The sequence below is a fragment of the Hippocampus guttulatus genome, chromosome 22 (assembly GCF_054856545.1).
Source record: "Hippocampus guttulatus isolate MCC_2025c chromosome 22, RoL_Hgut_1.0, whole genome shotgun sequence".
NCBI lineage: Eukaryota > Metazoa > Chordata > Actinopteri > Syngnathiformes > Syngnathidae > Hippocampus > Hippocampus guttulatus.
In genome coordinates this window covers 7,893,158-7,907,026 of record NC_141282.1, presented here as the reverse complement: position 1 = coordinate 7,907,026, position 13,869 = coordinate 7,893,158, and the positions used below count along the sequence as shown (strand labels likewise).

The 13,869-nt window shown below is 49.5% G+C and overlaps 2 protein-coding genes across 3 annotated transcripts; both read right to left on the bottom strand.

The window, feature by feature from the left end:
• Positions 1 to 456: 456 nt before the first annotated feature.
• On the bottom strand, positions 457 to 10,635 carry creb3l2 (cAMP responsive element binding protein 3-like 2). Of its 2 annotated transcripts, none has more exons than XM_086103197.1 (13): positions 10,561 to 10,635; positions 9,977 to 10,044; positions 9,686 to 9,814; positions 3,938 to 4,196; positions 3,576 to 3,830; positions 3,286 to 3,494; positions 3,059 to 3,205; positions 2,905 to 2,963; positions 2,485 to 2,553; positions 2,286 to 2,385; positions 2,081 to 2,201; positions 1,751 to 1,994; positions 457 to 1,470 (listed from the first exon to the last, which is right to left on the bottom strand). In XM_086103197.1, the coding sequence occupies exons 3-13, from the start codon at positions 9,782 to 9,784 to the stop codon at positions 1,410 to 1,412; spliced, it is 1,623 nt and encodes a 540-aa protein (XP_085959323.1). In that variant the 5' UTR covers positions 9,785 to 9,814; positions 9,977 to 10,044; positions 10,561 to 10,635; the 3' UTR covers positions 457 to 1,409. The 2 variants fall into 2 exon arrangements, with proteins under 2 accessions (XP_085959323.1, XP_085959324.1); XM_086103198.1 differs by having other exon boundaries at positions 9,686 to 9,811; positions 10,561 to 10,633.
• A 49-nt stretch (positions 10,636 to 10,684) lies between these two features.
• ssbp1 (single-stranded DNA binding protein 1) lies at positions 10,685 to 13,684 on the bottom strand. The gene is made up of 7 exons (XM_086103209.1): positions 13,540 to 13,684; positions 13,182 to 13,245; positions 12,919 to 12,976; positions 12,231 to 12,371; positions 11,582 to 11,669; positions 11,422 to 11,510; positions 10,685 to 11,345 (listed from the first exon to the last, which is right to left on the bottom strand). The coding sequence occupies exons 2-7, from the start codon at positions 13,203 to 13,205 to the stop codon at positions 11,302 to 11,304; spliced, it is 444 nt and encodes a 147-aa protein (XP_085959335.1). The 5' UTR covers positions 13,206 to 13,245; positions 13,540 to 13,684; the 3' UTR covers positions 10,685 to 11,301.
• Positions 13,685 to 13,869: the final 185 nt, after the last annotated feature.

Here is a 13,869-nt window from a genome sequence, read left to right as displayed (position 1 = left end):
CAGCCTCAGCAGCAGTCATGAAGTAGGGCAGGAGGTGACACGCGCGCTCGAAATGAGCCCACACATGGTGGGTCAAGGACTCCAGTGGGACCGTGACGTCATCGTGCGTGACACGAACATCACTTGTGGGATTTCAACGAAGCTCGGCATGATGAGCCCCTTTCGTCAATTTTGAGCCGTCAAGTTGTCCAAAAAAGGAGCAAGAGATGAATGATCATTCAAACACCTACCAGTTGTTGAACACTCAGTCCCCTTCAAGCTCGTTTCCACCTGTAATGTGAGATCTGATATTCTTGTCCAAGAAAGCCATGCTCGAACACATGTTGAAAGTCTCCCATTTTGTATTGGTCTTAAAGCATCCATTTGCAGGCATCAATTGTTTTTGAAAATTCCGCCCCCAAAGCCCATTTCCCTTTGCAGCAAAAAAAAAAAAAAAACACACCTAAAGACGCCCGATGATGCTTTTACTCAGGAAAATACTTTATTTTGCAAGCAAAAAAAAAGACAGAAAAATGAACATATGGGGGAGAAGGCTCTCCGCTGGCTGCTCCTTTCAGTCAGGACGAGTTCATCGTTTTCCCGTCAATCTGTCTTGACATCAATATTTGACATCTTTCAGGTTGTAATGAAGTCCTTAAAACCGGTTCAACTGGTGATTGGCCGTGACCAAAACGGTGAGGATGAGGCATATCACATATTCACAAGTCATATTTACAAAAATAGGTACTAAAAAAGATTGGGGGGGTGGGGTGCGGAGGAGGGGGGGGGGGTCATTTGGCAAATGCTGAAAGATTGCGCGTGAAAGTCTGTAAGGCAAAAAGGAGAAAACAAAGCACCGTCGTGCAATCCATCCTCTGTTTCCTGTCCTAATCGTGCTAAGCTAAAAAAAATGCTAACCATAAACATCCTGCATCCCTTTTCTGGATTTGCGGTTCTCTGTCAACATTTACAAATATTCTGCATTTCTGATTCACCAAACTAGCGCAGGGAATGCAATAAGGCACATTAGGAAATGATACAAACAATATGCAAATGTTTAACCGAAAAAAAAGAAGAAAAAGGATGTACAGTACACAAATTGGGATGGAATAAAAACATCAAATATTAAAAGAAAGTAATAATCTTTGGAGGGGGAACTAAAAAAAAGAAAGATGTATAAATATGATGGGGGGGGGGGTGTCCTCACCTCTTTTCTTTTGTCCACAGACGCGTCAGGATTCCTCCCGGCAAGGGATTTTGCCAGGTTGAGCATGCTGGTGAACTCAAAACAAGTCTCACACAACTCTTCAGTGCACATTTACTTTGGACAGGAGTTGTCGGACAGGAGCCGACTCAGCAGTGGCAGTCGGGAGCTTTGTTCAAGGACACTGAAACTGGTAAGGTTTTTTTTTGGGGGGGGGGGTCGACTCTCAGGAGGTCTCGTTGACGCTTCGCTCCAACGCGATGCTTTTCGCCCTCTGCTCCAGAGGCCTGCACACACGATTCGAAATGATCAGCTCATCCGAGGAAGCCTGAAAACGATCTTGATCATTTGAATCCGGCGCGCTGCAGCAAGGGGCACAGCTAAAAGCTGCAGGACAGCGGCCCCCGAGGCCCTTGAAGTCCGAGTTTCGACACCCCTAGTTTAAACAATGTCACGGATGAATAATTTGAACAAAAAGTCCGTCAAATGTCTGATTTTCATCAAGGTCACATCGCAGTGATATGAAACAAGATTCCTGCCGAGCCTTAGGGGCTGCTTCACTTTTACCTGTGGATGCCGTTTGACGTGCTGGTTTTGTTGCTTTGACTCCGGAAAGGCGGGTGCGTCTCCGCCTGGCTGGTCTCCTCCGCCACGGCGCCGGCTGTGCTTTTTTGCTGCTCGCTCGAACGCCGCCACGCCGCCATGACCACGGCGGCGTCCGCGTCCTCCCAACGGTCGGGGTACTCGCCGCCGAGGCCCAGCAGGTGCGGCGGCTCGTCCTCAAAGGTGGACAGCAGACTTCTGGACTTGACTGTTTGAACGCACGCAAACGACAAGCGTGAAATGTGGAGAAATGACCTCGCGGGGGCGGCGCGTGACCTCGCCGAGTCCGCATACCCGTGGCGGCGTACGACTCTTTGACCGCCAGCTGCTCGGAGGTCCGGCCGCCGCCGGGGTTGGGGACCGGGCCGGCTGGGTAGAAACTTCCCAAAAAGAGAGCGAAACACAACACCACCACCTGAGAGGACGAGAAAGAGGTGCGCACACGCCGGTGAGTGCAAGTGAGCACGTGCGAACGGGATGGAGACAAGCGCGCCGGTACCATGAGGCAGGATGACGTCTGCGTGCCCACCACACGGCACGACTTGGACACTTTTCCAGACAGCAAAGCCTGCAGGGCCTGCAGCTGCTGCAGCAGAGACCTACATCGTTTTTTTTTTGTTTTTTTAAAATAGATTGAAAAGTCGAATTCAAAAACCAATTCATATTCAAAGAATGATTGCACTTCGGTGTGCTCTTACTTGTTCGTGCACTCCAGCGTGTCCATTTTCCTCCTCAGGTCGTTGTTTTCGTTGGAGCATGTCTCCACCCTGTGGACAGCGGTAGAACTGCATCTCAGTCGTCATGCACAACTGAATTTTATCTTTATTTGACTTTTAATTCTCTAAAATTAAATCAAGAACGTTAAGTCGGCTCAAGAAAATTCCGGGGCTAAGGAGAATGTTGTTGTTTGTTTATTTTCAACACGGGGGGGCATGACGGTGGGGCGTGCGTGTCTGTTCTGGCTTCAAATGTGCGCTCCAGCCTTCGTTTGTGCACTTTGCACAAAATTCCGTCGTGTAGATCATTGCCGGGTTTTATTTTTCAACCGAAGCCCTGAAATGGTTGACTTTTGGGACTGAGACGCACCTGCATGTGGTCAATCGAAAATTCAGACTCACTTCTTCTCCAAGGTGTCCATGTACTCCTTCTTCTTCCTGCGACTCTCCTGAGCAGAAATCTGCCGGGGAAGAAAAAAAAAGACAAAAACAAAACATTGGCTTTGGACTTTGGAGGCCGCAAGTGGCCTCAAGTTTTTTTTTGCACCCGGCGCACCTTATTTTTGATTTTCCTGCGGATCTTCTTGAGCGCTTTCTCCTCGGCTTTCGTGAGCGGCAGCTTGGTGGGCACCGGGTAGCCTTCGGCCACCAGCGTGCGGCGCTCTTCCTCCGTCAGCATCAGCGGTCCCGAGCCCTGAAGTTTCTACACATATACGCACAGGGGGCCGGATGAAGACCGAGCGCTGGATGGGGTGGACTTTTGCGCCGACGTCTGGTCCTCACGTGGGCGGCGGTGAGCAGAGGCGAGTTGGACAGCGAGGAGGAAGCGCTCCCGCGGGGCGACGCCTTGAGGGCGGGCTGCGCCGGCGCGGGGCTGCTGGGCGAGGTGGGGCGGGACAGGCCCGGCGGGGCGTGCGCGGGGCTCTGGCTGCCCTCCGAGTCGCTGCCGTGCGAGCTGGGCGGGGTGGGGGGCATCTGCAGTGCCTCGAGACCTGACGCGGGAAAAAGGAAGGACTCAAACGCGCATCTCAAGGCACAAGCGCCCCAAGTCAAGGAGAGGGAAAGGCTCGAACCTTTGGGAGACAGATTCAGGAACTGATCCACTTCGTGCGGTTCCAGTTTAATCTGGGGGAAGACCTTCTCCTCTTTGACCTTGACGCTTTTGTCGTGGTTGCGGCCGGCGGCGGGGCGGTCCTCGGCAACATGGGGGTCCTCGGCGGTCCCCAGGGCGAGGGCCAGGGCGGGCAGGAGGGACGGCGCGTCGCACAGGAGACCCTCCATCCCGTCGTCCTGCTCCATGGGCCACTCCGACGAGTCGCCTTCGGATTCTGCGGCAAAAACATTGACCGGGAATGACGTCTGGACGCCGCACATCCAAATATCGGGCGACGCCCCTTCATCCATCCGCCAGGAAGCGAATTGTGTCTTTGTTCACCTGCGTCGCTGCCGCGCTCCCCGGTGAGGTGCGAAAGCGGCGACTGCGGCCGACTGTCGCCGCAGAGCGAGTAGCTGTGCTCGGCGGCGATGTGCGGCGGCGGTGACGAGGACGGGCACAGGTCGCCGCCGTCTTCGCCATCCTCGTCGTCGCCCCCCAGGCCTCTGGCGCCGCCTTGCACCCCCGACAGGAAGGGGTCGCTCAGCAGCTGTCCCAGCAGAGCGTCGTGGGAGAGGTCATCCAGAAGCTCCGAGAAGTGCTGCAAGGAGAAGGAAAATTGCACGGTCACCCGCTTGGACTCGCTGCCATCAAACTTTTGGGTTGCGGCTCTCGGTGTGCCGCCATATTTGGCCCGCCAGCTGGGATGTGAACAGTCTGGCGGGATTTTGTCGAAATGAGGAAACAAATATTTACGCGGTCATCCACTGTGTGTGTGCGCGTGTAGGCCTGTGTCGCCATGGTAACCGAGCGTACAGCATCATCTTCAGTTTCAAAAGTCTCCGGCATGTTTCGCAATCCCTCCCCGTTGATGAGCTGCCCTCAAGGACCCCAGTTGGACACCCGCGCTTTCGCGTGGAAGGTGTGTAACTCCAAATAACTTCTTTGTTTAAGAACAGGAAATGGGATTGGCCTCGTTCTCCGCAAGTTTGAAGACAGAACCGCAAAAACACACAAATAGACACGCGCGCGCGCTCCCTGTCATTTTTCTGCATGTGTGTGCAATGGAGGGCCGTGGCCCACCACACACACACACACACACACACACAAACAGAACCCCTTTTGTACTGGCGGCTCACACAGGCGTGTCGTTTTCGGACCGACTGTAACCCGACACTTGCCTCTCCTCGGCGGAACGGGAAAACTCAGAGTTAGGAATCTGTCAAGTAAATTCCAACAAAGAGGCTTTTGAGTCCTCATGAGAAACTATTTAACCTCAGAGGACACAAACAATCATAAAATGCCTTTCGAAAAAACAAAGACTGTTCATTACAGTTGCGTGATTGACAAAATTTGCGGCTGACTTTTCTCAAGGCCTCAAAAAAAAAAAAAAAAAAAAAAAAAAAAACCAGCAAAAAGAAAAAACCCAGCGAAAAGAAAAAAGGTGGCAATTAAGCTGCCGCAATAACCCCCTCCCCCCGCCAGCTGTGAGGGCCCATGCATGCCTGCAGAGATAATCGAGGGTCCCCGGGGGGGGGGGGGGGGGGAGGCTGGGAAGAAATGCCGCCCTCAAGTCTTCAATCAAGACGTTTCAACGTTTGGAGGCCCGTAAGGGCGGAAAGAGCGCAACACTTTGGTGACGCAACATGTGAGGGAAGGCAAGAAAGGAAAGAAGGAAACGCGTCCCCTTCAAAACAATCCACTTTCGAATTCCCTTGTCCCGCTGAAAAAGAGAAATGCTTGTGACAATCGGAGATGGCTTTGTAATACTCTTCCTTCTCCTCGGTATGCATTTTTTTTAACCGTAAAACGTATCGATGATGTCGGCGTGTGCTTGCGCATTGATACGATTGCACGTGTGCACTTTAGCCCCGGCCGGGACCGCCACCTATTTGTGATGACACGAGCACCAGAGTTCGTGTCAAGATAAAAGCGACGAGTCAGCGTGTTTTTGTTTGTCCTCTTCCTATCTGGACTGCTTTTATTCGACAGCTGGCCACTTTCCACACGAGCGTTTAGCATCATTAGTCGAAACGGCAGGCGCGACCCGCTATGTCAACACGGCCTACGCGAGCTGTTTCAACACGTTTGTTAGATTGGGCACATGTGTGCATGGATTCCTTCCTGCGGTGACGCACGGCAAGATCTGCGCAACTAAAAGCCAACATTAGCAAAGCAAAAAAAAAAAAGGTTGGCTTCAGGTTCACGTTTTTTTCTTGTTGCTAAAGTAAAAGCGAACATCTTATTGGCAAAACAGCAACTAAAGTGCGAGTTGTTATGTTTCGTTGGCTTGATGGCTACATCAAGATGGCCGCCGTGAACGGTGGCTAGCTACATAGCCTGATCGATAGTCAGCAAGTCAGCAAGATGCTTTCACTCGTGGCGAGAATGGCCACTCGCAATGAAGTCACGCCACTAAAGATAGCAGCGCGCTTGGCCTGCTGATAACGCAGCCAGGAAGCCAACGTCATCTCATCTTGGGAGTGAGGGAGGACGAGCGTGTCCGCTAACGGCTGAATCGTCTTCATGTGCATTCGCTCGTCTTGGAGTGACCATCGACGTGTGAAGGCGTGCAAGTGTGCAATGTGAAGGTCTCACATTGCACGTCTGCGTTTGACATTCTTGCACTCGGCCTCTTCATCCCGAGACCTTCTGAAGTTTCCAGATTCTTACGCGCACCCCCCCCCCAACCCCCCTCAGACCCAAACAACCTCCAGACGTTCGTCCATGACTTCACTGCAGGGGGGGGGGGCCTTCACAATCTGCTTGCTTCAGAAAAAAATGACGTGAGCGAAGACATTTTATCTGAACCGATGATCATTTTGATGAAATAATGTCGGTCGAGCTTGCGGCCTTGAACAGCAAAAGTGGTTGCGAAATCGAATATACTTTTGGTGACTGGCTAATTTACGTGCGCTAGTGGGTCAAGCAACACACTCGGAGGCTTTCCCTTCGCCCTCACGGCAACCGTCAGTCATGACATACTCCTTCCACTCAGTGAGTCATTCGTGTGTGTGTGTGTGTGTGTGTTGGCAAGCGGGATAACACACTCACACATGCACAGGCACAAAAAAGGCAGACACTCCAACACACGCACGACCCACTTTTGACAAAGTAACCTAACATGGGCAAAAGCTTTTTTTGGTGCATATGCGGCTAAACGTTCGTTTCCATGCGATTGGGGGAACATTAAATTCAAGTTTGCTCTTGGCGGAGGTCTTCGGCTAAGCTCATGGTAAAATGTAGGTCAGCCAAACACCTGCGCCAAAAACAAAACACGTCCACCAACTTGTCTGGACTCGTCGCCCAGCGCAATCCTTGGCGGCAAAGTCTGCCGAGCGACCGGAGGACGAACCAAAAAGACGCTGAACCGACAGACGGGAAGCGGACCGCTTGCCGCCTATAAAAGAACGTCGGCGCCATGCGGGCACCTGGCGGTTTTTAAACGAGACACTTTGGCGTCTCGGCCGAAAGACATCATTTGCAATTTGACACCGCACAATGACAACAACGACACTAATCAACAGAAATCAGATTTTGGAGATCTGAGTTGAGGCCCCGCCCCAACACAATAGCGGTCTGTTGCTCGAAATTGCGTTTTGGGAGGAGTGCGGGTTGACCCGCCTCACCCCAAGCCGCATTTAAATTTAGCCGTGCCTCAGAAGAAAGACGGCTCCGGCGGGCGCCCCGTCGTCGTCAAAATGCCCTCAAAACCAGATGATTAGCACCTTGGCGTTCCCCTCGCTGAAAGCCGCCGCCCACTTTCCCAGTAAGGAGAGCGAGAGCGGGGGGAGGGGGGGGGGTGGAGAAGACGCTTGCATCAGATTGAAAATCCAGACGCAGGCTTCCATGTGGACGCCATGTGGAGGCCCGGCGGCCAAGTGGCGAGGGGACTGCTTTCTATCCAGCGCAAAACGTCCCGGGGTGCAGAGTCCCCGTACTTGCTATCGGGCCGAGAGCAGCCTTATTTTAAAAGCTATCGGGTACTTGTGGAGTTGTTTTTGTATTATTTCCCAAACTAACAACGTCAAGAAGCTGCTTGGCCGCCATGTCGCGGCATCTTGGTGGCGAGGAACGACGAAGTGACTGTGGTATTTTCACGCGTCGCCAGGTGACGGCCAGAAGGGAGCAGGATGCCCTGCCCCGCCGGAGAACAGGCACCTCACTTTTCACGCTTGTTTACTCTGCCGCTGCGTGTTTGCTCACACAGACACACACGCCTGCAGCGGTGTGCGCGGGCTACTATGGCCAAAAGCAGAGCCTGACATTAGAGTCCATCTGCTGGAGGTTACGTAAGGGGACACATTGTTGGAAAGGCCTGCTGCATGTGCGCAAGCAAGGCTTCTTCCTGCTCCTCCTTCTCAGTCGTGCGGTGCATTGAGTGCAAGTGAACGCGAGTGCAGGAAGGAGCATCGCCGCTTGCCACTGAAACCGTGAAAAGGCTTGAAACCGCATGCGAACGCTGCGTTTTGATGGAGCATCTTTGGAATGTTTGTGGATGTCGCCGGTGCAGTTTCTCCACCCACAAGGCAAACACCGCGAGCGCGTTCATCAAAGCGCTCCGCGGCGCGCTATAAACAGGAAAATGGCTGCACGACAACAGAATTGAATTGCATGTAAATGAAGGAGTAGGTTGGTCAAAATGGCGGCCTTCATAATGTCACGTCGTGACAGCGCATTTCGAGCAAGAGGACACCGCGGGTTAACAATGAAGGCCGGGGAGTTACTGTCGTAACACATACACACACATTTAACCAGATAAACCAGATCGAGAATTCTGACGGGTGTCACTCTCAGGTGGCGGACGAATGACGCACACGCCACCGACTTTGCATTGTTTAGCAGCGAGTCGGGTGTCAACACACAAGTTGAGTGCGACCGCAAGCTGTAAAGGAAGGCGGAGGCTTAGTTGGGGGAGGGAAAGGGGGGGGGGCAATATTGGTTAAGGGGGGAGGAGGAAGCGGCGGGGGTCAGCCGAGGGGAACAAGCGAGCCAGTCTGTTTGTGAACACTGCAGTCTATTTTACATTCATACGCGGACATGCGCGCTATGTTATCGTTCATGGGTGTGCAACCCACGGCCTGTGGGCCACACATTTCCACGAAAAAACACGGCAGGGGGTTCGAATATCCCACACGTGTGGACTGTTGTGTATCTCCACCCACAATCGTTTCGAGGATACGGACTTGCACATGTGAACTTAAACGTGAAAAACTGTCCCCAAAAAGTCTCGAAAAGTGAGCAGAAAGTTCAAATTTATCACGGGAATGCGGCATCGGAAGCGGAGGAGAGCCACGCCACTGGTTTAAAGGGCCTCCGGTTGCGCTTCAGCACGCGAGTCGGGACCCGTCAAAGGTTGCCAAATGAACAGCGTGTACGTTTGTGGGTTCTGCGGGGCGGCGTTCCCATCCTCCAGGGTTCCTCCTCGGAGCCTGCTTGCAAGTTACGTAACAGCAGAAAGAAAGGCCAATGGCCATTTTGGAAAGTCCTCCAGATGCACAAACACTCGGATCCTTTAAGGGCCATTTCAATTTAACAAGCAGGTGAATGTCTCTACGGATCAAATGTTATTGTTTCTGGATACAAATTTAAGTCATCCAACGGCCGAAAGCCGATAAATTCTCATTTCCGTCTTTTTAACTGCATGAATACCCACATTGAGTGGCATTCATTGAACAATGTTCATGATCGTATTTGTAGTTTGCCCTGTTAGGGTATCCAAAATATTTGAAACAGCTGTCAATGTGGTACCAAGTCACACTGAGCACGATCGTGATCGCAAAGCTTCCTTTTGTATTCACTGTGCATGCTTACCTCAAGCACAGTCCAGTGGTTTTGTCCGTGTTTTGTTGTTGTTTTTTCTCTCGATCAATAACGTACTTAAAATGATGTTCGGCTACTTCTTCATATTTGTAAGCGCTCTGCTTAAAGTAAACATTTAAAAGGAGGAGGGGGATGGGAGCATCCTGGACCTCAAGGCTCAGCTTGCGAAGGGAGAGCAGGGCACACACACGCACACGCACGCGCACACTGACGGCATTCCGCACGGATGACTTTCATAGCAAAACAAGTATTGAGGGGATGACTTACGTTTGTGTAGAGGGCGCAGTCCATGTCTCCGGCTTCGGACAGCTCGCTGAGGTTGCGGTCCCAGTGCAGGAAGCTTTCACTCGAGTCCAGGATCTCCATGACGCCGTCCCGGGTGGCCTCCTTCTCCTCCTCCGACAACAAAAAAAGTTTGCAAAAAGTTCACAACTTGCTTTGTAGGGAAGGAAGTCGACGCAGCGAGCAGGACCAAGTCTGTGCGTGGCCTAATCAAGAACGAGCGTCCAAGTGTTTGTCGATCATCTTCCCTTCATCTCAACATCCACAGACACTCACCAGCTGCTTTTTTCTCTCTCGCTCTCGCCTTCCTTGGCTCTCCTCCTCTTCCTCACCGACCAGACGACCTGGAATGCGGAGGTGGAGTCACAGGCCACACAGTGAAATCACATCGTGCATAGAGCGGTCAAACTGCCCGCTAATCTAGGTTTTCTTTTTTTAATGCATTCGATGTCACCGTGCCTAATTGACACAACGTTTGCTGAAAGTAACAAAGTTAATCGCTGTTTCGTGAGTTTCAGCTGTTGTCTAGTACGAATGTTGACATTTCCGGTGGTCGATTTCAAAGTAAAGCCCTCGATTTCCTCCATCTGCTTTTCTACGAGCAAGTAAAAATTTGCCGTGAACTCGGGTCGTTAAGGCAAAGAACCCTACACTGACATCGATTAAAATGACTTAGACGCGAAAAAAAATCCGATTCGATCCGATGGTTAAAGCAGATCTTTTATTTGTTCCACCTCCGGTTCAGCTAGACTACACTACGCATGCGTAAACGGGTGTCCAATCAGGTTGCCGTTGTTGAAACCTGAAATGACTTTGACTGACAACCAAAACACCCAATGAGAAGCGACTTTGAACTCCACCTCGTCCAATCAGATAAGGCCAAGAATCCCAGCCACGATAGGCCGCCTGCGCTCGCCAAAGTCCTCCAATCTTGAAATTGACGCTTTCAAATGAAAAGTAGTCAAAAACAAAGCACGTGATGGATTAACGTTTTAATTCTACTTTATTTGACACTTGGCTACTTCAATGCTGTTTTAGTCAATGTGGGCGACATTGTGAAATAAGGTCATAAACGCACAAAATGTTGACTTCCAAAGTCTTTTCATAGTGAGTGAAACTAACCAAATTTGAAGGAAGGAAATGCAACACAAACAACAGCTGCACACCAGAGAGTAATAACTTGCAAATGACTAAGAATGAAACACAGAAACGGATGTGTGCATTGAATGTTTCAATAATAATTGGCTAAGCCTACGACAAATCACTGTAAGCAGGCTGAATGATGGGTCATTTTCCTTACATATGATGTGACATGGACTCCTCTTACCTTACCTGCTCACTTGGGAGGGAAAACGGCATCCGTGGGACATTTTGTACACAAACTACATTGCAAAATCAATGCAAGAATTGTGTGATTCATTTGGAGTACCGACTGGATGATGTTCCCCACAAGTAGGATGCGCCACAGTCCAACACGCCTTTTGTGTGTCTTCAAATTGCGTCGTATGAAAACAGTCTGTCACTGCGGCGTCCGCGTCGTTTTGGGTACACCAAAAAAAAAAAAAGAAAAAAAAAGAAAACAAGTGCGCATAACGAGGCCTTCATGTTCTGTCGCGAACATTGTCGCTCAGGAAGATGATGTTGTCTGAGAAAATAGAGGTCAACTTATTAGCTGAGCATGCGGGCACGCGGGATTCGCTTTCGTCGTTGCTTTTCCAAACCTGCGATGATGGTCGTGGCCTGGCGTCTCACTTGATTCTTGTCCACATACTCACCGTAATCCAGCTTCCCCTCCACAAGAATCCTGGCTCTGCGTGATGCAATTGGGGGGTAATCGAATTTTTGATTTGCAGTCACTCCCAACCGCTGAGTAGCTCATACCCTTTCTTGACGTACTGATAGGCCACGTCCCTCAAACCGGGTTTGAAGATGGACACACGGTGCCATGTTGTCTTTTGGCTGATGTCACCTGGCAAGCCAAAACAAGATTGAAATGTAACATGATTTTTTTTTAAATACACCAGATTTGCTCTACTATTTAAGTGGTTAAGACAATTGGATTAAATCTAACACCTCTCCTTCAATAAAGTGACCACTGTGAGCATCTGATGGCTCAATATTACAAATCACAGCATGTGCTTACACTTTGACAACCTATTTTTTTTATATAGCATATACTGTAAATGAAGAAGAAAATATTGTTACAATAAGTGAAGCAGTATGGGAACTACCTTGAACTAACATATAGAGTTAGAAAAATATACGGATGGATTTTTCTGTTTCCATTGGATGTAAATAAGAGGCCAAGTCAGGTTGTAAGACTACAAAACTTGAATTACACATTTAGCCTGTCCACCAGCACCTTCTATAGGAGAGATTGTAGACTTGCAGTTAACCAAGGGCAAAGGTGAAAGGGACATATTACAACTAGAACGTTTTTTTTTTTTTTAAGGATTTCTGGCCATTTAGAAGCGAGTGTGTGCAATCTCTAGCCATGTGTGATGTCAAGTAGCAGCACTGGCTTGGTTACCCGACGAGCTGGTCTCGCCTTCCCCGGAGCGCCACATTTCATTGGTGGCCAGGGAGAAGATGGTGACGGGGTTGCGGCCGTCCACTTGTCTCATCACGGGCTCCTGGCCCACTCGGCCTAACAACTGGACACGATTTATTGCTGCCAGGCAAAGAAGAAACAGTGGACTCTGATGAGTTACAGGTGCTTTTAGACAGAAACACCCTTCATTTTAGAGTCAGCCAGTCCTCCCTTAAGCATCTCCACAATGTTGCTGCTTGCCTCCGAACTGGTGCTTGTAAGAGGGAACACATAACTCGGACATTGTTTCAATAACTCCCTGTTCATATTATGATTCTTTTATTTGTTAATCTTAAAATGGTTTTGCCCCACTTTACCGATCTGAGCTCCTTCACCCCGACACACCCACCCGGAGCCTCAGGTCAGCGGACCAGACACTACTGGAGGTGTCAAGGACTAAGCGGAGGTCTCAGAAGGGATTGCAACTTGTCCGTTGCAGCTCCCTTTCTTAGCAATGATCTCCTCCTCTGTCCATTTGAAAACCTCATCTTAATACATATATTTATTCTTTGGCTCTTGACTCAGCATTCTTTTAGCGGTTTTTGACCTCATATACGGCACTTTGTTGTTCTAAAAATAGGTTACAAATGAAATTGAGTTGAGAAATGAATGGATGACGTCCACTCACATCTCTCCAGGATGAGGCTGGAGTCAGTGGTGCTGTTTCGAATCAGCTGCCTGAACACCTGGAAAAGCACGGAGATTTAGCACATCGACTCTTAATATTATTTTTCTCACTTTCCAGTTTCGACATTTGAAATCAGCGACAATTTTAATGTAACTCAATGTGTAATTGGACACCCGGTATCGGGAAGTCGATGGTTGGTGATAGCACGACAATCCTTCATAATATACATCTCTTTTGGAAACATCTTTAGTTTGCCGCCCCACCTGTGCTGAACCTCTTCTCCACATGTTCTCGAGGTTTCCCAAAAGTGAATGTTGTAGTGAAAACCTGCAAATGGAAAAGGTGTAAAATACCTAAATGTTATAGCGACGAGCTTTCCCCACCCCCAAATAAAACAGGTCATTGTTTAAGGTGGTCAATTGCACATTGAGCTTTCAGTCCCATCACATGTACGTGGTATCCGCAGTCTCCCGCCATTGAACAAAAACAAGTTTCAAAATGTACGTCTTTGTCCACCTTTGTTACGTCTTCATAATAGTGCGGCATGACATTCACTCAACCGGCTATAAACATGTGTGGAACACAATGCGTATTGAAAACATGTCCAAGTTCGAAACTTACCGAGTTAACCTCACAAAACTTCCGGGTCCGTCAGCGAAAGAAGTCCCCCTCGACCGGAAACCGGGAGCTCGGGAAACAAAGATCCGCTTTCACGCGCTTACGCAGTCAACTTAATACAAAATATTACTGAAAATATATTCATAGCTCATACTTTGATACATTAATTGGGCTGAAAAAACTATGTTTTATAAATAAATCAAATACATTTCAAAACCGATTGCTCTTTTTAATTTTACAGTATTTAAAAATGTGTCACCCTTCTTACAGCTTGTTCGATAGATATGACAGAACAAATAAATTAATGTGTGTGTGTGTGTATATATATGTAAC